This window comes from Biomphalaria glabrata, chromosome 8, assembly GCF_947242115.1.
Source record: "Biomphalaria glabrata chromosome 8, xgBioGlab47.1, whole genome shotgun sequence".
NCBI lineage: Eukaryota > Metazoa > Mollusca > Gastropoda > Planorbidae > Biomphalaria > Biomphalaria glabrata.
In genome coordinates this window covers 45,514,216-45,541,386 of record NC_074718.1, presented here as the reverse complement: position 1 = coordinate 45,541,386, position 27,171 = coordinate 45,514,216, and the positions used below count along the sequence as shown (strand labels likewise).

The window sequence follows — 27,171 nt, the reverse complement described above, 5'->3', positions numbered from 1 at the left end:
AGCACAAACCCCATGACCTGGCAGCCATTCAAAGAGCAAAAGTTGAAGAGACAAGGTTCAGGTGATGTAACCATACAAAAAGTTTTTCTGTGTTATTGCTTTTAAGTGAGAGATAAGTGAAAAAAATGTCATTCTTTGAACTCAACATAAAGATCAATGGAATGAAATAAATGTATGATCTTACTTTGTATATTTTGTAAAGATTTCAGACAGAGTCATAACAACATGTTTGTAAAGATTTCAGACAGAGTCATAACAAAATGTTTGTAAAGATTTCAGAGTCAAAACAACATGTTTGCAAAGATTTCAGACAGAGTCAAAACAATGTTTGTAAAGATTTAAGACAGAGTCATAATAACATGTACAAAATCAGCAGTTACTAAACAGCTTACACAATGTTGTGAGGGTGTACTCTTATGAAGTACTCTTACTAAAGGCAGGGAGAGTCACTCCCAATTCAAAGCCCAAGCAAAATGTATTCCAAAGAAATCACAGGCACTAACCACTACAGCCAACCTGGAGCTTCACAAACCAAGGGACACAACCAGCACTACACTAATCACAGGAATTCTTCTTCTCCAAGAGTTATATTCCTTGTCATACAATTTGAAAAGTAACTTCAAGCTACAAGTTTGATTGAATAGATCCAATATCTAAGCTGAAGACTTTCAAAACATATTTTTATGAGGACGTTTATAACCCTTAAGGGAAGGAGAGGATGAGCGTGGGCTGCAAGAATCAATGAACTACACCAACGGAGAGTAAGAAATCAATCAACTACGCTCGGCCAATTGATGAAAGAAAACAATAAAGATCGGAGATAAAAATGTCAACGAAATTTTAATGACCCCATAAATTTATGTTGCTACAATCAATATTAGTTGTTTTTTTTTTGTCTTAGGCTTCTGTCTCAGTTACTGATCACATGTTTTGTAGAAATCTCTGACTCTTACTTGCTCACTGACATCTATATATTTCTACATCACCTTCAATTAAAGACATAAAAAAAAAATAATCAACTCAAAGCCTAAAGCAGAGCAGAAGGGGATATTGACTGCCTGGTCCTGTGGTATGAACTCTCGACTGTTGTTCAATGGTCTTGTTGTTCATGGGCTTGAACCCTGCCCGCTTCCATTTTGCAGAAGGTTTGTGTAATTATCTTCAAATTTAAAGGAACATCTGGAAGTTGCAAAATGATAGGCTAGTGAGATTCAAACCCTAGACCTGTCTGTCAAAATTTCAAAGCACATAAATGTCAAGTCATTGTATTCTGTCCTCCAAAAGAGCCACATACTATGAGAGACAAAAACAAGACAAGAAAAGGGGAAACAATTTGAATGATTCAAACTTAACAAAGAAAAACAAAATGTGTGCACTTACCTCAAGACCTGAAAATAATTCACAGAGATTGATGTCTGGGGAATAAAGCAGTGAACACAGACAACAAATAGCAGAAATAAAATAGACTCAATAACAGATAGCTTTGGGTAGAAATATAATAGACTAACTCAATAACAAATAGCTTTGGGTAGAAATATAATAGACTAACTCAATAACAAATGTAACAAATAGCTTTGGGTAGAAATATAATAGACTAACTCAATAATAAATAGCTTTGGGTAGAAATATAATAGACTAATTCAATAACAGATAACTTTGGGTAGAAATATAATAGACCAACTCAATAACAAATAGCTTTGGGTAGAAATAGATAGTTTAAAGAGCAAATAAAGAGTTTCCGTTTGGCAGAGAGGCTTACACCTCTAGGCTACTTATCAAGGGTTTGAATCCTGACTCGAGCAGAATTGTGTTTAGTGAGTAACTTAGGGCAACACTTCTCCTAGATACCTTCCACCCCCCCCACCCCATTGGTCCACAAAAGAGATTGAACTACAGCTACAAGCATAAACGTTGCACTTTAGAAAAGCAATAAAACAAGAAAAATTCTGTAATTTATAAAATTATAAATAGCCTGGAGTAGAAGTGACAGTGCAGACAGACTCTACAACCAATAGATTTAGCAGACAGAAATAACTGACGGAACAACACTGAAGCCTGGCACTACAAGAAAAACACGTCTGAGACCAAAAGTTGAAACAATTGCCCACCTGCAGGTGCTATGTCTCTGTTGTAAGTAGGAGTCCAGCCCATGTTGACTTGCCCCACATTGGCTCCATAAGGCACTGCTACCATAGCAGGCATCCAATACACTGGCCCCTGCTGGGGGGCACTGCCAGTACTCATTACGCAATAGGATTGAGAGGGATCACTAGGAACTAGACAGTAGCCACTATCTGCAGTTTGAGGGATACAAGTGACTGGCAGTCCTGCTGAGTGGTCAAGTGATGCGCTGGAACAAAACAAAGTCACATTTAAAACACACTTATACTTAACATATACAAGTAAATACATGAATGGAGAGATGTTAAGAAATAAGAGTGCCATAGCATAGAGATAGTGATAGACAGATAGATAGTTAGATAGATAGAGACTTGATGTCAAAAGCTCAATTCTTGAATGACTTATCCCAGTCCAGAACTTTGGTTGGAGATTAGAGTCTTAGAAACAAAATGTTTGGGTTGGTGCAAGATTGATTTTCTACACCAAGGACATGTTTTTAATGGCTGAGAACTCAAACAGATCACTTTAGTATCGTTGAAGATTGGAACCTTGGAGCAGTGGATGGTAAGTTGCATCTGCCTTTAAGTTTCATGTAAGAGTGACATTTCTTGAGAAATCAACAATCACGTATTTTTAAACATGTCAATAGAAAGTCAAAGTAGGTTGAGTTATGTCCCTGAAGTTACAAATTCTATTGAATTCGCCAGATAATTGAGACACACTGCCATGTTTTAATGTTTCCAGACAACTAAAGACACACTGTCATGTTTTAATGTTTCCAGATAACTAAAGACACACTGCCATGTTTTAATGTTTCCATACAACTAAAGACACACTGTCATGTTTTAATGTTTCCATACAACTAAAGACACACTGCCATGTTTTAATGTTTCCAGACAACTAAAGACACACTGTCATGTTTTAATGTTTCCATACAACTAAAGACACACTGCCATGTTTTAATGTTTCCAGACAACTAAAGACACACTGCCATGTTTTAATGTTTCCAGACAACAAAAGACACACTGTCATGTTTTAATGTTTCCATACAACTAAAGACACACTGCCATGTTTTAATGTTTCCAGACAACTAAAGACACACTGCCATGTTTTAATGTTTCCAGACAACTAAAGACACACTGCCATGTTTTAATGTTTCCATACAACTAAAGACACACTGTCATGTTTTAATGTTTCCATACAACTAAAGACACACTGCCATGTTTTAATGTTTCCAGATAACTAAAGACACACTGCCATGTTTTAATGTTTCCAGACAACTAAAGACACACTGCCATGTTTTAATGTTTCCATACAACTAAAGACACACTGCCATGTTTTAATGTTTCCATACAACTAAAGACACACTGCCATGTTTTAATGTTTCCAGATAACTAAAGACACACTGCCATGTTTTAATGTTTCCAGACAACTAAAGACACACTGCCATGTTTTAATGTTTCCAGACAACTAAAGACACACTGCCATGTTTTAATGTTTCCATACAACTAAAGACACACTGTCATGTTTTAATGTTTCCATACAACTAAAGACACACTGCCATGTTTTAATGTTTCCATACAACTAAAGACACACTGTCATGTTTTAATGTTTCCATACAACTAAAGACACACTGCCATGTTTTAATGTTTCCATACAACTAAAGACACACTGCCATGTTTTAATGTTTCCATACAACTAAAGACACACTGTCATGTTTTAATGTTTCCATACAACTAAAGACACACTGCCATGTTTTAATGTTTCCATACAACTAAAGACACACTGCCATGTTTTAATGTTTCCATACAACTAAAGACACACTGCCATGTTTTAATGTTTCCAGATAACTAAAGACACACTGCCATGTTTTAATGTTTCCAGACAACTAAAGACACACTGCCATGTTTTAATGTTTCCAGACAACTAAAGACACACTGCCATGTTTTAATGTTTCCATACAACTAAAGACACACTGCCATGTTTTAATGTTTCCAGACAACTAAAGACACACTGCCATGTTTTAATGTTTCCAGAAAACTAAAGACACACTGCCATGTTTTAATGTTTCCATACAACTAAAGACACACTGCCATGTTTTAATGTTTCCATACAACTAAAGACACACTGCCATGTTTTAATGTTTCCATACAACTAAAGACACACTGCCATGTTTTAATGTTTCCATACAACTAAAGACACACTGCCATGTTTTAATGTTTCCATACAACTAAAGACACACTGCCATGTTTTAATGTTTCCATACAACTAAAGACACACTGCCATGTTTTAATGTTTCCAGACAACTAAAGACACACTGCCATGTTTTAATGTTTCCATACAACTAAAGACACACTGCCATGTTTTAATGTTTCCAGACAACTAAAGACACACTGCCATGTTTTAATGTTTCCATACAACTAAAGACACACTGCCATGTTTTAATGTTTCGATACAACTAAAGACACACTGCCATGTTTTAATGTTTCCATACAACTAAAGACACACTGCCATGTTTTAATGTTTCCATACAACTAAAGACACACTGCCATGTTTTAATGTTTCCATACAACTAAAGACACACTGTCATGTTTTAATGTTTCCATACAACTAAAGACACACTGACATGTTTTAATGTTTCCAGACAACTAAAGACACACTGCCATGTTTTAATGTTTCCATACAACTAAAGACACACTGCCATGTTTTAATGTTTCCATACAACTAAAGACACACTGTCATGTTTTAATGTTTCCATACAACTAAAGACACACTGCCATGTTTTAATGTTTCCATACAACTAAAGACACACTGTCATGTTTTAATGTTTCCATACAACTAAAGACACACTGCCATGTTTTAATGTTTCCAGACAACTAAAGACACACTGCCATGTTTTAATGTTTCCATACAACTAAAGACACACTGCCATGTTTTAATGTTTCGATACAACTAAAGACACACTGCCATGTTTTAATGTTTCCATACAACTAAAGACACACTGCCATGTTTTAATGTTTCCATACAACTAAAGACACACTGCCATGTTTTAATGTTTCCATACAACTAAAGACACACTGCCATGTTTTAATGTTTCCATACAACTAAAGACACACTGCCATGTTTTAATGTTTCCAGATAACTAAAGACACACTGCCATGTTTTAATGTTTCCATACAACTAAAGACACACTGCCATGTTTTAATGTTTCCAGACAACTAAAGACACACTGCCATGTTTTAATGTTTCCAGACAACTAAAGACACACTGCCATGTTTTAATGTTTCCAGACAACTAAAGACACACTGTCATGTTTTAATGTTTCCATACAACTAAAGACACACTGCCATGTTTTAATGTTTCCATACAACTAAAGACACACTGCCATGTTTTAATGTTTCCATACAACTAAAGACACACTGCCATGTTTTAATGTTTCCATACAACTAAAGACACACTGTCATGTTTTAATGTTTCCATACAACTAAAGACACACTGCCATGTTTTAATGTTTCCATACAACTAAAGACACACTGTCATGTTTTAATGTTTCCATACAACTAAAGACACACTGCCATGTTTTAATGTTTCCATACAACTAAAGACACACTGCCATGTTTTAATGTTTCCAGACAACTAAAGACACACTGCCATGTTTTAATGTTTCCATACAACTAAAGACACACTGCCATGTTTTAATGTTTCCAGACAACTAAAGACACACTGTCATGTTTTAATGTTTCCATACAACTAAAGACACACTGCCATGTTTTAATGTTTCCAGACAACTAAAGACACACTGCCATGTTTTAATGTTTCCATACAACTAAAGACACACTGCCATGTTTTAATGTTTCCATACAACTAAAGACACACTGTCATGTTTTAATGTTTCCATACAACTAAAGACACACTGCCATGTTTTAATGTTTCCATACAACTAAAGACACACTGTCATGTTTTAATGTTTCCATACAACTAAAGACACACTGCCATGTTTTAATGTTTCCAGACAACTAAAGACACACTGCCATGTTTTAATGTTTCCATACAACTAAAGACACACTGCCATGTTTTAATGTTTCGATACAACTAAAGACACACTGCCATGTTTTAATGTTTCCATACAACTAAAGACACACTGCCATGTTTTAATGTTTCCATACAACTAAAGACACACTGCCATGTTTTAATGTTTCCAGATAACTAAAGACACACTGCCATGTTTTAATGTTTCCATACAACTAAAGACACACTGCCATGTTTTAATGTTTCCAGACAACTAAAGACACACTGCCATGTTTTAATGTTTCCAGACAACTAAAGACACACTGCCATGTTTTAATGTTTCCAGACAACTAAAGACACACTGTCATGTTTTAATGTTTCCATACAACTAAAGACACACTGCCATGTTTTAATGTTTCCATACAACTAAAGACACACTGCCATGTTTTAATGTTTCCATACAACTAAAGACACACTGCCATGTTTTAATGTTTCCATACAACTAAAGACACACTGTCATGTTTTAATGTTTCCATACAACTAAAGACACACTGCCATGTTTTAATGTTTCCATACAACTAAAGACACACTGTCATGTTTTAATGTTTCGATACAACTAAAGACACACTGCCATGTTTTAATGTTTCCATACAACTAAAGACACACTGCCATGTTTTAATGTTTCCATACAACTAAAGACACACTGCCATGTTTTAATGTTTCCATACAACTAAAGACACACTGCCATGTTTTAATGTTTCCAGACAACTAAAGACACACTGCCATGTTTTAATGTTTCCATACAACTAAAGACACACTGCCATGTTTTAATGTTTCCAGACAACTAAAGACACACTGCCATGTTTTAATGTTTCCAGACAACTAAAGACACACTGTCATGTTTTAATGTTTCCATACAACTAAAGACACACTGCCATGTTTTAATGTTTCCAGACAACTAAAGACACACTGCCATGTTTTAATGTTTCCATACAACTAAAGACACACTGCCATGTTTTAATGTTTCCATACAACTAAAGACACACTTTCATGTTTTAATGTTTCCATACAACTAAAGACACACTGCCATGTTTTAATGTTTCCATACAACTAAAGACACACTGTCATGTTTTAATGTTTCCATACAACTAAAGACACACTGCCATGTTTTAATGTTTCCAGACAACTAAAGACACACTGCCATGTTTTAATGTTTCCATACAACTAAAGACACACTGCCATGTTTTAATGTTTCCATACAACTAAAGACACACTGCCATGTTTTAATGTTTCCATACAACTAAAGACACACTGCCATGTTTTAATGTTTCCAGACAACTAAAGACACACTGCCATGTTTTAATGTTTCCATACAACTAAAGACACACTGCCATGTTTTAATGTTTCCAGACAACTAAAGACACACTGTCATGTTTTAATGTTTCCATACAACTAAAGACACACTGCCATGTTTTAATGTTTCCATACAACTAAAGACACACTGCCATGTTTTAATGTTTCCAGAAAACTAAAGACACACTGCCATGTTTTAATGTTTCCATACAACTAAAGACACACTGCCATGTTTTAATGTTTCCATACAACTAAAGACACACTGCCATGTTTTAATGTTTCCATACAACTAAAGACACACTGCCATGTTTTAATGTTTCCATACAACTAAAGACACACTGCCATGTTTTAATGTTTCCATACAACTAAAGACACACTGCCATGTTTTAATGTTTCCAGACAACTAAAGACACACTGCCATGTTTTAATGTTTCCAGACAACTAAAGACACACTGCCATGTTTTAATGTTTCCAGGCTAAACACGTGTTTCACTACATTCTGAGATGACACAACGGGTCTCTTTGATTCACCGATGACACAACGGGTCTCTTTGATTCACCAAGGAAAACTGTATTTTCTATACATAGGAAAAAGTCCAGAAACTTGTAGTGAATCCATATTTTCAAATACATAATTTGAGAGACTGTACACTACTGTATAGAAATGTTAAGGCACATATTTTTGTAGGCACTACTAAGGCACCATCTTGAATGATGGCATTACACAGGGGATAGCCCTCGAACCTTAAACACTACACAAAGATGAACTCACCCACAGAAGAGTGTCCTCTCGTCTAGAACAGCATGGGGTCCAGCGCTCACGGCACCCGGGTAGGCGTAGACGCCAGGAGAATGAGGGATGGGTGTTAGGGCTGCAGGGGACACAACTGTCGAGACTGGGGAGCTCTGGGAAGGGGCTACGACGATGGGCTGAAAACTTTTGTGGGTGCTGTGTAAGTTGCTAGAGCTGCTGTCCAATCTATTAGATGGGGCCGTGTGACGGACGTCTGAGTGGTGGACACCTGAGTGGCGGTCGATGCTGTCACTACTGCTAGTACTTTGACTAGTGAATGAGGAGCATGGGGCGTCTTCAAATAACACAGGAATAGTAGGGTGCTGTCGATTGATAGATACAATACAATGTGTTACATAACACTGAATACACACATCAGATACAGTACAATGTGTTACATAACATTGAATCCAGTGGAGGTTGGATCTAGACGTCAAACTAAGGTTTTTTTTTTATATTCAACTTAAATTTCTTATGAAATTAACTCTAAAACGTCTGTCAAATTTGCTTTCTAAAACAGTGGAAAAGAAACCTATAGTAGTTTCAATTCATACTTTGAACTGACATCGTTCAAACGAGAAAAATCCCCTTGACATTCATGAGCGTGAAAACTATCCCATTGTGAACGAAATAATTGCGTTGCAAACATTTTGTACCAGTGCTGTGATGAAATGTTCGTATACTTAAGAGCTGTCATTGCTAAAATGAGCTATACTACAATACACAGATGTCCGAGTTCTTTAGAGATGTATGACTTTCTAGAGTAAAGATGAACGAACCATGTATTTTGGATAGTTTTAGGCATACAAGAATGTAATTTTTGCCTCTATTATTAAAATGTAAATTACTGGCACAATAAACCAATCCCTTGTATAAATTACATTTATTGATATATCCAGGGGAGGTAAGTCATTCGACCGCGTCTCCACATTCTAATGGATTAAGTCTATCACTTGCAAATAACGACTTATGAGAATACTATGAACAAGCAGGGGTACATAACTCAATGCAATGTCCAATGTATTATTTCCCTTTGAAAACTTTCCAGAATTTCTGAAATTGAGCTATCAGCAGGGCACCGTGATTACCGCGCCTGGATTTATTATATCTTAAAGACTTGTAGAGTGAAAAAATGTATCGTTCAAATAGATGACAGTGCAGTAGTCAACCGTAGAGCTAATTACATTAGGAGTAAACTCTAAAGCTCATGTAGGTCACGTTAGATATGTTTAATGCTCAATAACAAAACAGCAACAATAGAGAGGAAATTGTTTTATATTGCCTAGAGCATAACGAAACAAATAAATCATAAAAATACTTTTTAAAAAAAGCGAATGTATACAGGAAAGCATCGCATTATAAATGTCACCACAGCAGCCAACCTGGAGCTTCACAAACCAAGGGACACAACCAGCACTACACTAAAGGTTTTTCTCTCATTTTTCTATATAAAACTCAATTAATCAATTACCACTAACTGATTAACAAATTAGTTTATTATTTTTATTGAATTGTGTGTTGTCTTCGGCTATGGATAAGTGGGCACAATTTCAACTTGATCCAAGAATGGGAAGTGGGAGGAAATAAAACGTGTAAAAGAATCCTCCCAGACAGACAGACAGACGGTGTGAGTTAATACAAATCGAGATCAGGCTAATTGTGGCTCAGCAGAAGCAAGACGAGATCAGGCTAAATGTGGCTCAGCAGAAGCAAGACGAGATCAGGCTAAATGTGGCTCAGCAGAAGCAAGACGAGATCAGGCTAATTGTGGCTCAGCAGAAGCAAGACGAGATCAGGCTAAATGTGGCTCAGCAGAAGCAAGACGAGATCAGGCTAAATGTGGCTCAGCAGAAGCAAGACGAGATCAGGCTAAATGTGGCTCAGCAGAAGCAAGACGAGATCAGGCTAATTGTGGCTCAGCAGAAGACGAGATCTGGCCACCAACAAATCCTTTGCCGAACTCGACCACTTCATGAGGTTGTGTCTGAGCGTTGCATGAGGTGTCTGTTACATGTGCCCTGAAAGTATGAATGACTAGCGCCCCCAAGGGTAGCAATAACAAAACGAGGAAAGGGCGAACAGCTCCCTTCTCGTCTGCCTTGAACTCAAGCGGAACCCAAAGAGGACATGTTCGTAGCAGATCAGTGAGATCTGTTGAAACAAGGTCAAGGACTTTGAAGCTAGCACGCATGAATAGTCTGAATGATGAGACTTTACTACAAGATCCAAACTTGCTTTCAACTTGTACTTTTTTGTAGACAGCCAGCAAAAGTGAACAAGAGCTCCCTCTCACTGGCCTCTCTGACAGTTTCAAGAAGAAGAAGAAGAAGTAGACAGCAAGTTTGACAATAGATTTCGAGGTTGTTGTTTTTTTAAACTGGGAAAACAAAGTCGTTCTTGACCATAATTTGGGTAGAAATAAACTAGGTCAAGGTAAAACAGTTCGACTAGTAAGTCTTGAAGAACTTTGCAGCAAACAAATACAAGGAAACGAACAAAATATATTTGTTTAAAAAATCTTCTATTCAGTGAAATTACATTCCGTTATTTTGAATGAATCATGTCATTAATTTTCAATAGATCGTTGGACTTACAATAATGCATTTGTGCGATTGGAAAAAGTTGATTAAAATTTTGTGCAACTTTACTGCTTGTAGCGAGTGGGTTGTGGTTCAATCACTTTTGTGGACCACTTGGGAAAAGGGGGGGGGGGAGGGGTGTGTGGAGGGAAGACGTTTCCGTTTCAAAAACTATTTTTAAAAAAGTTCCTCGAGGTCTGGAACCTCCATGATGGAAGGCCGACGTGTTAGCCACTAAGCTAATATAAAAATATATTTTACAGTCTAATAATTCTACAGTTTCATTTTTTTTCCTACCTTAGCTATGTACATTTTCTGTGTGAAACAAACTTAATTCATAACGACGAATTGATTAACTAATTGGTTAATATTTTAACTGATTCGTGTGTTGTCATCGACAATGAATAATTGTGCAAAGTTTCAACTTGACCAGAGGATGTTAAGTGGGAGAAGTAATGTGTTCAACATTCCACCAAACAGACAGAGTTGATAAAAGCTTTGTAATAACAACAAAACTACAGACTGTAAGGGAGACAATACTTATTTATTCACTAGGTCCTGACGTACGTCTCTATTCGCACCAACGTAGTCCAAAGAAATATTTGAAAACAAAATCCACTAAATGACTTTTCATCTGACAATTCAGCTAGAAAACCTGGGTCAATGCCACGTGACGTCGGACATGGTCAGCTTCAGGTAGCTGAGACTATCACTGTCCAGTGTACACAGACATGTCCATCTTCATGTAGGTAGTCGTGACTAGGCAGACTATTTGACTGTGTGCTAATGTACTTATTTCTAGCGTGTACGATTTCAAGGCTATATCTGAGTTGTTACCAAGCACCCTAACCCCGAGGACGTGGTGTCGCTTTGAAATAGTCAGAATGTGTGTTCTTTATGATTTGTTCAAATATTACAACGAACTTTAGCAAACAGTCTTTGAAGGTGTTCCGTCAACTGTGACTCGCCATTTTAAGTCGTCTGCCAGTGCAGACGATACATGTCAGGAAAACGTGACGTGAGACAAAGATCATTAGAGGATGAAGGCGTTAAGCAGGAGAATCTGAGCTACACTGTTCATGTACAGAATACTAGGAGATCGAAGGCAGCAAACTAACAGTGGCGATAGGATCGAAATCAATGGGCACACCTAAACGACTGGGTTTAAATCTAGGACTAAGAGAGATACGTTGGACAGAAAGAGTTAAGTACTGTAACAATTACTAACAATCTAGGACTAAGAGAGATACGTTGGACAGAAAGAGTTAAGTACTGTAACAATTACTAACAATCTAGGACTAAGAGAGATACGTTGGACAGAAAGAGTTAAGTACTGTAACAATGTAGGACTACGAGAGATACGTTGGACAGAATGAGTTAAGTACAGTAACAATTACTAACAATGTAGGACTACGAGAGATCGTTGACAGAAAGAGTTAAGTACAGTAACAATCTAGGACTACGAGAGATACGTTGGACAGAATGAGTTAAGTACAGTAACAATGTAGGACTACGAGAGATACGTTGGACAGAAAGAGTTAAGTACAGTAACAATCTAGGACTATGAGAGATACGTTGGACAGAATGAATTAAGTACAGTAACAATCTAGGACTACGAGAGATACGTAGGACAGAAAGAGTTAAGTACTGTAACAATTACTAACAATGTAGGACTACGAGAGATCGTTGACAGAAAGAGTTAAGTACAGTAACAATCTAGGACTACGAGAGATACGTTGGACAGAATGAGTTAAGTACAGTAACAATGTAGGACTACGAGAGATACGTTGGACAGAAAGAGTTAAGTACAGTAACAATCTAGGACTACGAGAGATACGTTGGACAGAATGAGTTAAGTACAGTAACAATGTAGGACTACGAGAGATACGTTGGACAGAATGAGTTAAGGACAGTAACAATGTAGGACTACGAGAGATACGTTGGACAGAATGAGTTAAGTACAGTAACAATGTATCTATCATGTTATTCACATAACCCTATCAGGTAGAATTTCATTGTTTCAAGTTTAGCAGGCGTTACAGACCACTGAATGCCAGCCTCTGCCAGCTACCACAGCCCTTCAAAGTCATGATCGATGTGGTCACAAATTTCAATGTTGATCACAAGATGCACATTACAGGGAAGCAGAATGACTAAAACAGATGACGTAAACATAAAGTCCATTCTTTGAATCGACTGATATTCCTACAAGCCAAATGCCTCGATTTCGGCGTTATTATAGCTTAGTGGTTTAACTAACATGATTACACTCTACGGTCATTTGAACCCGGCTCCATAAAAGCATCTAGATCTAGATGTTGGCGTTCGGAGGATTCCAGCTACCCGTCGCCTCAGCGTGGCGCCTCAGTGGAAACGTCTAGTAGTGGAACCAGATAGGGAAAGAGAAGCGAACCAGGCCCTTGCCGAATTCCCTGGATGAGCTTTCGTTGTTTTTTTTTTTGTTTTTATCTCACTCGGGGTAGGGATGGAACAAATAGCCCGCACCCCTGTCCGGAAAGTCCGCCACGTCGTTCCACGCAGGGAGCCGTCATGAAAGAGCATTGGAGTGGCGGTCCTTACACGGAATAGTGGGGGTCCTTACACGGAATAGTGGGGGTCCTTACACGGAATAGTGGCGGTCCTTACACGGAAGTGGCGGTCCTTACACGGAATAGTGTGGGGGTCCTTACACGGAATAGTGGCGGTCCTTACACGGAAGTGGCGGTCCTTACACGGAATAGTGGCGGTCCTTACACGGAATAGTGGGGGTTCTTACACGGAATAGTGGCGGTCCTTACATTGAATAGTGGGGTCTCCTTACACGGAATAGTGGCGGTCCTTACACGGAATAGTGGCTGTCCTTACACGGAATAGTGGCGGTCCTCACACGGATTAGTGGCGGTCCTTACACGGAATAGTGGCGGTAACAGTATAGGAATATGAGGGACGTGGTACAGTCATCATTATGGCCGCTACTACTGGGAGCCCTCAGACAGGACAGGGGGTGGGGAACCCCATGCCCAGGCCTGGTTGTTGGATAAAAGCCTTTCTAACAATCAAGGGGATAACGGCGCCCTGATTCCCAACTGGACTTCATTGAAGATGTTGGCGTTATTTTATTTTGTTTTGGTAGGTACCTCATGAGATCTAGACGTTGGCTTCATAATCGGGTACAACATAATGTTATCTTATCTTATCTTATATAATACAGACGTTACTTCAAAAAAGAAGATGATTACGTGTTAACTATGTTGGGAGTATCCTTGAGAAGATAATTTTAAAGCTAACGATATTGAATGAATCAGTTGATTGTTTCTGCTATAGACTTAAGATAGTCAATGAAATTAAGAATCTAAAATGAATTAATTTACCAGCGGAATGTAACAGGTCCACCTGTCAACTCTAAAACTGAGCCAGATATGAAATCAGTTTCGCACATACAACTTTCTGATTCCTTGTGTCTTAAAAATTTCATACAAAGTTTTGAATTGTTGGGTAGGCCTCAATAAACATTCCAAGCACTTTCATAACAGACACAAGATAAAAAGTTTCTCAACTTGATATAGCTTACCTTTTTCCTTCGGTTTTTCTTTAAGTATGGTAATACATCTGAAAGGAAATTGCACAAGAATCATTCATTTGCATTCTATTCCAGAATAAATGTCTAGAGTCTACTCTATATTTTAATGAACAAAACAAAGCGAAAAGTTAACTCTTTACAACCGTACACATAATTGAGACCAAAAGGAAAGCGGATTCGATTCCCAAAATATGCAAAAGACAGCGAACAAGCAAAAATGAAAAAAAAAACCGCTTTAAAAAATAAGTTTGTACAAGTGAAAGAACCTCACAATTACTGCCATATATCTCAACAGTGCAAGATCTTTTTCCCATTACTAATTGGGAAAAATAACGTGTACAAGATTTGCACCAGGCAGACAGAATGAGCTGAGTGTACTCTTTGTAAAAAAAAAATATATATATGTAGGGCTTTTTTGTGACGGTACGCACCGGTATGGCGTACCGGCACCTTTTTCACTGTGGGGAAAATGATTACTTTCCTTGTATTTTAACGTTTATTATTAATATATAGCAGTTAAAAGTTAGGCAGTTCATCACCGAGTACCGGCATCTAATCACTGAGTACCGGCATCTAATCACCGAATACCGGCATCTAATCACCGAGTACCGGCATCTAATCACCGAGTACCGGCACCTAAAAAAAAAAGCATTGTATATATAAAAGACGGTCGACAGATCATATGTGGCGCCTCAACAGACTATGGTGAAGGTGATAATAAACTTGTCAGCTATGTAGTCCATCAAGGTAAAAGAGAATCCACAGAGTTGTCAACCTTCACGTGTTCGAATAATTCCAATTTCAGTTGTGATTATCACTTCAAGGTCCTCAGGGCTCGCAGAGACCTTCCTGCAGGGAACAGTACAGGGGAAAAGAAAAATAGCAGACAGAGAAAGCGATGGGAAGACAACACCAAAGAATGTCCCTGAAAGAGATTCTAGCCAAGGCAAAAGAAAGAGGACAGTCGATAGATCATGTGTGGTGCCCCAACGGTACAACAGACTAAGTGCTGATTTAAGAAGTTAGTGAGTTATCATACATTGAAACGTCAATAGTGCTGTACCTTGTATAGTTTGTAGTTTAAGTGATTCCGAGATGTGGAGTTTCAATTATTTCTGATAAACATTCGTTTTGTAAGTAAAGTTTTATAGCAGAATGATCAAATCCTTTGTTATGCACCAGTTTAGAGAGTAGGTTAGTTTTGTTAGACAAATATATTGTGTACTGTTTTTAGCGACGGTAAAAGTAGTGACGTAGTAAGACAAGACTAATGACGTAGTAGACTAGACGAACAGAAGAGCAACATGGCGATGGTATAGAAGTAGTTTGTTTTGAATGTTAGAAATAGCGATGTTTATGAAGACTAGACGGACTTCCCAGTGATAAATAAAGCTGTCATTTTATAACAGTGAAAATTGTTATCAAGTGTATTCTGTGGCTAATGTGAAGTAATGATTGAGACAAAAGTGAAGTCAGATTAGATTAGCCCACAACATTATAGACTGAGAAGACTTCAATATAGAAATGAAACATGTAGATATGACAGGACACTTAACCCACAAGAAATATTTAATGCCTAGTCCTACTTTATGTACACATACAGTTTCACTTTATATACAGATAGAGATTTATAGATGAGATTATGTAAAGATGAGAGAGAGAGAGAGAGAGAGAGGGGGGGGAGAGAGAGAGAGAGAGAGATGAAATCCAACTGAAAGCGTCCATGGAATCCTGTCCAAAGTAAACCATGGCCCTGGAACTGATAGAACCACGCCCAGAGTGGGTGTGGCCGGGGAGTATGACACAGTGCCTTCAGACAGGACATAATCCACAAGGGAGAGAATAATGTCAACACAATCTCTGTTGAATGACTCGTAGGTAATGTTTGAATTAACAATGTCTTAAGGTACGTAGCTAGAAATCTGCAGTTTTGGCTAACTAAAGCGCAGGAAATTAGAACGAAGTGAGCGGTCAGTACCTTGGGTCAGATCTAGTGTCAGAATCAGTGCATGATCTCAAATCAATTGTCTATAGCAGAGGTTCTCAAAGCTTTTTTTGATTCGTTAACCCTTTATATAGTCAAACCTTGCCCACGGACCCATAAATAAAAAATTAAAACCTAAATAGATGAATACCAGTTAAATGGTAGAAGTAAACAGTAAACACATCTTTGTGCATGTCTAAAAAAATGATTGTTGAAACTATAACTTTATTTAAAAAATTAATGAATTGAATGAGGTACATGAATTTATGAATGTATTTTCGTCACGCTCAATGTTTGTAAGTAGAAGCCGTAAATCTCCACGTGCCCAAATTTCGAGTCGGTTTCTTTCAAGGTTCATAACGGCACTGCATCCACGTTCCAGCCAATAGGAAGACGGGAAGCCAGTCAGCAACTTTTGTACTCTAACCCAAAAGGCAGGAGGTCAAATCGGAATCTGCTTCTGCCACCAGAATTAAGTGTCTCTTTGTTCAAACATGGGGTTTCAATTCTTTGTTTGTGGATAGTTGAATAAGCTGCTCATGGACTACTATGGATTCATCTGTGACTGGGGATCTGAGTTTTGGTTCAAGACCAAGTTGGGAATATCCAAGTGAAGAATGTTTTTAAATCTTTGGTGTAGGTCGTCATACAATAGTTTTTAATAGACTTATTAAACAGTAATTATTCAGTTTCACAGATCGAAATATCTGGCTTTCAGCAAAGAAGTAATTTTGATTATATACAATTTTCATCTTTATGCTGACCCCATAGGTCGCCTCGTGGACCCTTGGGGGGGGGGGATCCGCAGGCCAGTTTGAGAACCACTGGTCTCTAGTCATGAATAGTCTCAGCTCAGATCAACTGTCTAAGAGTCTAGACTATATAGAGTCAAGTCCCCACTCTGACGATGTCTTCGATTTCAAAGATATAGGTGAGTGCAGCACTAACCCTAATCCTGGACTACGCAAACCCAGCTGCGACTTGCACAGTTAGACTCGAACTAAGTAGGAGGTAAATTACCCCTTTCAGACCACGAGGTCTATATAGCATGTTTCTGTGGCCCACGGTTAAAGAGGGTGTCGTGTGGCCAGCACAACGACCAACCCGCCTTTACTTTTCCCCCAACTAATGTCAGGTATCCATTAGGTGGACTCAAAGGCGCCCTAAAGATCCCGCAATAAAAATCTCAGTCTTCACCAGGATTCGAACACGGGACCCTCTAGTTCGGAAGCCATGCGCTTTACCACTTCACCAGCGCGCCTCTCTAGAGTCACATGAAAATAAATATTGCAGTTTTATTCAGCCACTTTCTGAACAAACTTTACCGAGGCACACAGGGCAGTTTGTTGACCTTCCAGCCTCGAGAATCTCATTTCATAAACCTAGTTTCCCCACTTTAAACAAACACAGAAATACCTAGTTACATTGTGTAGTAGTGGACGTGTTGACCTTTTTATTTGGTGCCACTGAATCATGACCAGCAGGACTTACCCAGAAACACCTAACTAATATGGCTTCTGTAATGTCCACTCCAGGTAAATAGCAACTATTTAATTAACTGTAACGTCCACTCCAGGTAAAAAGCAACTATTTAATTAACTGTAATGTCCACTCCAGGTAAAAAGCAAATATTTAATTAACTGTAATGTCCACTCCAGGTAAAAAGCAACTATTTAATTAACTGTAATGTCCACTCCAGGTAAAAATCAACTATTTAATTAACTGTCTTGTCCACTCCAGGTAAAAAGCAAATATTTAATTAACTGTAATGTCCACTCCAGCTAAAAAGCAACTATTTAATTAACTGTCTTGTCCACTCCAGGTAAAAATCAACTATTTAATTAACTGTAATGTCCACTCCAGGTAAAAAGCAACTATTTAATTAACTGTAATATCCACTCTAGGTAAAAAGCAACTATTTAATTAACTGTAATGTCCACTCCAGGTAAAAAGCAACTATTTAATTAACTGTAATGTCCACTCCAGGTAAAAATCAACTATTTAATTAACTGTAATGTCCACTCTAGGTAAAAAGCAACTATTTATTTAACTGTCTTGTCCACTCCAGGTAAAAAAGCAACTATTTAATTAACTGTAATGTCCACTCCTACTAAAAAAGCAACTATCAAACTGTTATGTCCACTTCGAGTAAAATCAACTATCTAACTAACTGTAATGTCCACTGCTAGAAAATCAACTATCAACTATCTGTCCACCCTACTAATCACTTATCAAGTTATCCAACTGTACAAAGAGTCCACTCCTGCTACTGCTAGATCAATCGATCACATTTCAATTGACACGTGACAATCATGTTACAAGCTATGGACACTTATCATTAAAGAGACATAGGATCGACCAGTACAAACAAAGTAGCGAGAGATACAATCGAATGTAGCCTCTGGCTGTTAAAACAAACAAATGGGGTTTGTGATTGGGGGTAGCCAGTGTCAGATCTATGTCCAAGATTGTACCCACTAATTGATCTGAGTTTAAAGCTGTACTAACGGCACTTTTTTTCTGTTAATAAACATCTTGTTAATGTTTTTTTTTTTTTTAAATTGCTCATTAGAATACATATAGTGCCTCCTGGCTATTATTGTTGATAACTACAGCAAACCAAGTTATACGATTAATTTCAGTTTGTGTTTTGTGCACTAGCCACAGATCTTTTAGGGACCATAGTCACAGATCTTTTAGGCCTACATCATAGCCTTGCTATCATTGTACTGACACATCTTCCCCCCAGCCCCCTTACAAACAGTTCGCCTTCCCCCTCCAATTCATGACTGGATGACTCGTAGAGTGAAAGAGATGAAATTCTTTCAAAACAAATCTACAGGCAATGCTAATCACACTTCACCAATTACAGAACTGGTTTTGAGCACTATAAATCCCCATTAAATTCGCACAGTATGGTTCACTCGAATCGGATGATAAACTTGAAAGACTAAACTTCTATCACTCAACCAAATCAATAATAAGGAACATCAAGTTGTGCTGCCACTTTAGAGTCTCTGGAGGATCAGATGCCTACAGAGTAAAACAAAACACACTTTCCAACTACAAGGCACTATTCCGATGAAAACTATCAGGCCAGTATGTGCATTTATTGGCCTATTGAGATGAAAGCTTACAAGACATCCAGTCTAATTTAGCCAAATGTGGAGAACAAAGGTGGAACACTTATTTCCATGTTGCTCTTCAGTTTTCAAAGTAATTTGGTCAGCGCCCATCCCTTGATTAACACAGACCGAAAGTTGCCTCTGTCAGGTATCAATATTGTGTGCCTAGCATATTGTGTGACCTTATTCCAGAAATTTCATGTCAGATTAAGGGAAGATAAATCGCGTGCTAAATTTTTAGTGAACCAATCAGATATTGAAGTCAAATCAATAAATTCGATAAGGTCTTTCTAGAAAGACAGAAGGTTGAGAAAGTTCTTCATTCGTAAGGGGATTCTGGACGATGCGAAAGTAGAAATGGAGATTTTGGTAGTCGAGAGGAGAAACGAGTTTAGTTCTAATTAAAGTTCTGCTACGTTGCAGTGAGTATGTCATTAGGTTACATTTTATTCGCTCATTTATTGTAGACATACAATGTTAATATTCTTCATTACTGTGGATTTATAGAAGAATGTCGATGTGTTAAAAAGAGTATTGTTAAAGTGATGAAAATATATATGCTGGAATTTCTTTAGTGCTTTTTTATTCTTTTAGTCAGAGACCACCCGGTGGGAAGAGGCTTCAGACATTGCCATCTATGTGAAGGCAGCTTGCAGCCCAATGTGTCGAATGGCGCGGAAGGATACATGTGTCGAATAGCGCGGAAGGATACAAGCCTAAGTAAGAATTCCATTCACAGCACACGTTGATATTTGTGCCATTGAAATGTGTACACACGAATAGATAAGCATTGTGCTAACAACACAGCACCATCGTCACAGCCAGGTTGTATTTTGTATTTCCAAACGGAGAATCCAGAATTCATTTTACGGCCTATTTGTAAAGACCATAACATTATAGGACAGATCAATTAGGCCCACATCATAGCCAAAGATCAATTAGGCCCACATCATAGGCCAGATCTATTAGGCATACATCATAGCACAGATCTATTAGGCATACATCATAGCCAAAGATCAATTAGGTCCACATCATAGCCAAAGATCAATTAGGTCCACATCATAGCCAAAGATCAATTAGGTCCACATCATAGCCAAAGATCAATTAGGTCTACATCATAGGCCAGATCTATTAGGCATACATCATAGCACAGATCTAATAGGCATACATCATAGCCAAAGATCAATTAGGTCCACATCATAGCCAAAGATCAATTAGGTCTACATCATAGCCCAGATCTATTAGGCATACACCATAGCCCAGATCTATTAGGCATATACCATAGCACAGATCTATTAGGTCTACATCATAGCACAAATCTACCAGGACTACATCAGAGCCTTGATATCATTGTACTGCCCCCCTTTTTTCCCCAACAAACAAGTTCGCCTCCCCCCCACACACACACTTTCATAACCTGGTTGACATTTAGATCACTTCAAAATACTAGTTTTAAAAAATTACCAAATTATAAATAAATTGATTTTTTTTTAAAATTCACTTACTGACTTGAGTTACAGGCAACTGTTCACCTAAAAAGTAAGGGGGGGGGGGTGAGAAATAAAAAAAAATCAATGAACAAGAAAAGATTGAACAGTTAAAAAAAAGAAACAATTTTGTAAGCAAGAGGGAGGGTAAGAAAAGAGAGAGACAAGGGGGGGGGGGAGTTGGGTGATCAACTAAATGAATAAGAGAAGAAAGAGAGTGACTGATCAAATAAGAGATAGAAGAGAGTGACTGATCAAATAAGAGATAGAAGAGAGTGACTGATCAAATAAGAGATAGAAGAAAGAGAGTGACTGATCAAATAAGAGATAGACATAGATGGAAACAGAGATGGATGATATATCCTTTAAAAAAAACCTCTTTATGATAAATGAAACAAAGAGACAAATAGGAAAGAGAAAGAAATAGATGAAAGAAACAGCTAAGTGAGAAAGTTACAGATTTACGGAAGAGACAAATTCAGAGAGATAAAAAGAGATAAAAAAGAGTTACAGACAGTAAAGAGAGAAACATACAGAGAGACGAGAGAAAGACATAGATAGATGTAAGAGAGGGAGAGAGAATAAAGAGAGATTATTTTGAAAAGAGGCACAAATGAAGAGACAAGAGTGAGAGAGTGAGATATGCATTGATTGAAGGAAGAGATACATGACAAGACTATGCCCCAACCAACACAGTGAAACATACTACCAGAAAGAAAGAAATATAAGCTGCAGTTTGCAGTGAATGAGAATGTGTTATTTTGAGCATCAAAGTCATTCTAGCACCCTCCCGTGGTCAATCTCACCTCACTCTACCTAGTTTCTAAAACACATCTAGAGGAGAGCAAAACTTACCGTAGATATTTAACGGTAGAGGGCGAACACACCTGGCTGGCACTGTTCGCCTGAATATCAGAAACAAAGACTCAATATTAAATTACAGATAATAGAGTACATTAGAAAAGATAATTTTCAAACGGTGTGCTTTTTACTAATTAACTAAAAGTTTGTTTGATCTTAATGATAAAGGCACATTCCTCGTCCCATATGCTAGGACAAATTTGTACAAATACTCCTTCTTCCCTAGTGCTATTAGAGCATGGAATGGGTTGCCTGAGCTAGCCAGGAAAACCAGTGACTTGGCAGAATTTAAGTCATTGGTTAATATGCATGACTAAATGCATGACGCGTAGGACGTAATCATCTTCTTTTTTGAAGTAACTTCTGTATTATATAAGATAAGATAATGTTGGAGTTTTGGTGATCAATTTAACTCCAATTTCAACATTTGTCTGAGACACAAACATAGATATATTCAGATTGGAATGTTTTGGTCTCATCCTTTCATGTTCTCTAAACTTATAGTGAAAAACACAAAGGACTTTAAGGATTCTTTGAATTCCCTCAATACCCAAAAAGAAAACTCTGGAGTGTAAAGAAGCTAAACGCAATTCTTATAATCCTTCTATCTTGTTACAAAGCTTCTACCAACTCACTCACTCCGTCTGTCTGGTACAAAGTTTGAACATATTATTTCTCCCACACCTATTCTCGGATCAAATTGAAACTTTACACAATTAGTTATGGTACCTAACACAACATGAATCAATAAAAAATTTAACGAATTAGTCAATTAATTATTGGTATTTACTTAGTTCCAAATAAAAAAAGGAAATAACTACTACATTGTTGAGAGTTTTAGCTGTAAGTGCGGAGTTCTTCTCCTTAGATAAGCTTTTTTTTTTTTTTAAATTTTCTTTTCATTACTCAATTGTGGTATGTGTTGTTGAGAAAACGAAACCCGACACGAGCAACTTTTGTTTGCTGAGTGCTTAAATGGAAACCTCCCAGATACCCCCTCCCCTCACTGGTCCACAAAAGAGATTGGACCATAGCGCACTGAGCGCGCCCTAAGCTGGAAAGTTGAACTAGAAAAAAATAAATTTGAAAAATCTAGGAAAAAAGTGTTTGACTTTATAGTTCCCAATCTGAGGTGGGATCTGGACGTAAATACTGATGAACTTAAGGGTAATTCTGCAGGATTTCAAGGGGCAGCCATCTTTGTTATTGTTAAGACTGTTATCTTATATCGTGGGTTTTCTCTCAGATTTGGGTTTTTGTTTGTTTTTATTTTTGTAGCTAAAAAATATGCTAGATCTAGCTATACCGGTATCATCTAGTCCTAATAAGTCTATTAATTAGACTCTTAATCTAATAGACACCAAAACAGGTTAATGCTTGACTCCCAATGGGGGAGGTAACAGCGCTCCCACAAGACTCCCCCTTTTTTTAGCATAAAGCGAAATTCTAATAGCCTTAATAGGCTTCGATTTACATTTAAAACAAGTTAATAGAAAAATGAGTATTAAAAAGTACAAACATTTGTTAAAAAAACAAGAAAGGTAACAACATATTAGAATAATTAGATCTATACATATATATAGATCTAGATTTATAGATCTAAATTTATAGATCTAAATATAAGATCCATACATTTAGTCTGGGTCATTTCAAAAGACATATATAAAGGACGATAAAAATATTTCAATAGTGTTAAAAAAAAAATCAGAATAATTCAGAATAGATACAGACAATATTTAACAATTAAAAAGAAGACAGAACAATAAGAAACGTATTGTATTGACACCAAGTCAAAATTAAAAGAAAAAATAGCATTGCTTTGAAAACACAGAAGTAATGTTAGTTCTTGGTATTTTTTAGACACTATCTTGGGATTTCTTTGGAACATAAACAATAACAAAACAGTAACAAAGATGGCTGCCCCTTGAACTCCTGCAGAATTACCCTTAAGAGCATTATCTTATATAATACAGACGTTACTTCAAAAAAAGAAGATGATTACGTCCTACGCTTAATGCATTTAGTCATGCATATTAACCAATGACTTAAATCCTGCCAAGTCACTGGTTTTCCTGGCTAGCTCAGGCAACCCATTCCATGCTCTAATAGCACTAGGGAAGAAGGAGTATTTGTACAAATTTGTCTTAGCATATGGGACGAGGAATGTGCCTTTATCTTTGTGTCTTTCAGAGTATTTTATTAAATTTTGTTTTTGTATTTGAAGATTATGGTTCAGTGTTTTATGTATGATTGCTACTTTACTTTTGAGCCTTCTGTCCTGAAGGCTTTCTAAATTTAGTGATTTTACTAAAGGTGTTACTCTAGTCAAATGTGAATATTCGTTTGTTATGAATCTCACTGCTCTATTTTGTGTCTGCTCCAGTTTTTTAATGTTTTCTTGAGTTGAGGGGTCCCAAACGGAGGATGCATATTCTATTATTGGCCTAACCAAGGTTAAATAACATTTTAGTTTTATGTTCTTATTTGATTTATAGAAATTTCTTTTAATAAACCCTAATGCTTTGTTTGATTTTTTTGTAGTTTCATCAATATTACCAAATCTATATATACGATTGTAACAAAGGAATGAAGTCTACATGTACTTGTTTGGAGAACTCGAGCTTATTTCTAGAACAAAACAAGACAATTGTCTTACTTGACTCCAAGTTTCTCTATATAGACGAGTACTGTCCCTTGAGGGTTGTCTAGACTTTGAATATGTGCTTGATAGGGGAGGCCATCTCCTTCATCAAACACTACCTGCAGGACAGAGGCATTCACATGGGAGTCATTAACTTAGTCAAATAAAGTAGTGGTCAGCGAAAACAAGAAAGTAATGGTCAACTGCAACACAAACATGACAGGCGTGGTCAGTCAGTATGTAACGTAATGGTCAACTGCAACACAAACATAACAGGTGTGGTCAGTCAGTAACGAAATGGTCAACTGCAACACAAACATGACAGGTGAGGTCAGTCAAGTAACGAAATGGTCAACTGCAACATAAACATGACAGGTGAGGTCAATCAGTGCGTAACGTAATGGTCAACCGCAACACAAACGTGACAGATGTGGTCAGTGTAAAAGTCATGGTCATAATAGTCCAGTCATTAAGATCGTTTCAAATGTAAATATATTTCTCTTTTTCTCACTACATTCACTCACAGGCGTGGCTTCCGTCCTGACCTTTGTTTCAGTGCAGTGACCCCCCCCCCTCAAACCCTCATCTAGTTCAGCTCTTTTGTCTTCTCAACGAGATTTCGCTCACGTATATGTTTGTATAACACGTTTGAATAAGTCACCATGCAAGACCCGCCACCAATCAATCCTCATGGATCTCTCAACTAGATGGCTGCCTGGTCGTGCGGTTTGCGCGCTGGACTGTCGTTCGGATTTATCGACGGTCGAGGGTTCAAGCCTGCCCGCTCCCATCCCCCGTCGTCCTGCGGGAGGTTTGGACTAGGAAGTAAACTATCTTCAACTCTGAAGGAACATCCGAATTATGTAAAACATTTTACAAACTAGGGCTTCAGATCTTTCGTCACTGCATCCAGAAATAGAGAGCTTTCATTCGATTGGGTTCAAATCAAAGGTTCTACAGAAATGATTTTAATGCAAAAATGAGTTCATGCCTATATGTTAAATAGATCTCCAGCGAACAATTAATTGACTGCATTAGATGTGGGAAAATATGCAGGACACATCTGGGTCTGAGTAATTATTGGAATCTATGCACTCAAGAACCCGAAGACATAGCCTTCATTAGCTTTAAAAATTCATTAAAGAATATGGTGGACCGATTTTCACTTCTAGTCCAAACTCAGTTGAAAGGGCAAATTACCAACGTTTTGAAATTCCAACATAAAACACACTTTTTTTAAACTGCATACAACGTTTGCATGAATGTTTACAAATGTACAGTACAATCACTTCATTGTAATACCTGCATGAATGTTTACAAATGTACAGTACAATCACTTCATTGTAATACCTGCATGAATGTTTACAAATGTACAGTACAATCACTTCATTGTAATACCTGCATGAATGTTTACAAATGTACAGTACAATCACTTCATTGTAATACCTGCATGAATGTTTACAAATGTACAGTACAATCACTTCATTGTAATACCTGCATGAATGTTTACAAATGTACAGTACAATCACTTCATTGTAATACCTGCATGAATGTTTACAAATGTACAGTACAATCACTTCATTGTAATGTCTGCATGAATGTTTACAAATGTACAGTACAATCACTTCATTGTAATACCTGCATGAATGTTTACAAATGTACAGTACAATCACTTCATTGTAATACCTGCATGAATGTTTACAAATGCACATCAAAATGTAATGACTGCATGAATGTTTACAAATGTCAAGTACATTGTATTGCCTGTATGAATGTTTACAAATCTACAGCAAAATGTAAAGACTGTATGAATGTTTACCTATTTAAAAAAAACAACACTAACACAAATTTCACTTGGTAGGCTAGACTCTACCACAAGATCCAGCAGAAATGACTAAATCAGACATGAAACCACTGGAACACGCCAGACATTCATAGCTAGTAACTATTGATCGACTCCAACTTCCACATAGATTCAGGACAAAGAGTTTTCTATTACAACCCTCAAAACTAGCGACCCGGAACTTGAAAGGTGTTAATGGAGACGGAACAATGAGGTGTCCAGACAAAACTCGAGTAACAAATGATGACTAAGTATTGAATCCCTTTGTTTTTTTGTCGAGACGCTGATATTCCCCACAAGATTTGGATGTTTTGACCTTCACAATATGTGCATTTTCTTTTTAAAACGGCCTTTTTTAAAAAACAAAAACAAAGAAGTGTTTTTTATTTATGCATTTTTAAGTGTTGCACAATAAAGTTTGGTCAAACCAATCTTGTTTTTTTTAAAGAATTTCTTACTTAAAATTAACTTTAAAAACAGATTTGGTGGTAATGAGATCTTGTTAGCAGCATGTTAGCCCTGTCTGAAGACTGTAATTTTTATTTTCACGCCTGAATTTTACAAACAATTTCACTCAGAACATTAGGTGCTTGCAACTTTATTTTATTTTTTTAAAAGAAACTTTCCATTATAAGTAAAGGCCAAAACTAAATGATGTCAAAACTATTACATTCGGGCCGTGACGTCAGCACAAGTTCCTTCTAGAATGTTTCCTGCCAGTATTCTAGTTGTATCCAGTACAAGGCTTGTTCAGTTCCTTGCATTGTTCCCCCATCGATTTTGTCTTGCTTCCTTG

The 27,171-nt window shown here is 37.3% G+C and overlaps 1 protein-coding gene across 2 annotated transcripts in view; it reads right to left on the bottom strand.

Moving 5' to 3' along the window:
* Positions 1-27,171, bottom strand: part of LOC106070706 (uncharacterized) — a 131,128-nt gene that overhangs the window by 6,005 nt on the left and 97,952 nt on the right. For both annotated transcript variants that reach the window (XM_056037877.1, XM_056037876.1), the window contains exons 11-17: positions 24,548-24,651; positions 21,886-21,935; positions 21,049-21,075; positions 14,426-14,463; positions 8,255-8,598; positions 2,109-2,350; positions 1,381-1,415 (exon numbers count right to left, since the gene is read on the bottom strand). In XM_056037877.1, the coding sequence (XP_055893852.1) occupies positions 1,381-1,415; positions 2,109-2,350; positions 8,255-8,598; positions 14,426-14,463; positions 21,049-21,075; positions 21,886-21,935; positions 24,548-24,651 (840 nt within the window). The remainder of the gene's footprint in view (positions 1-1,380; positions 1,416-2,108; positions 2,351-8,254; positions 8,599-14,425; positions 14,464-21,048; positions 21,076-21,885; positions 21,936-24,547; positions 24,652-27,171) is intronic.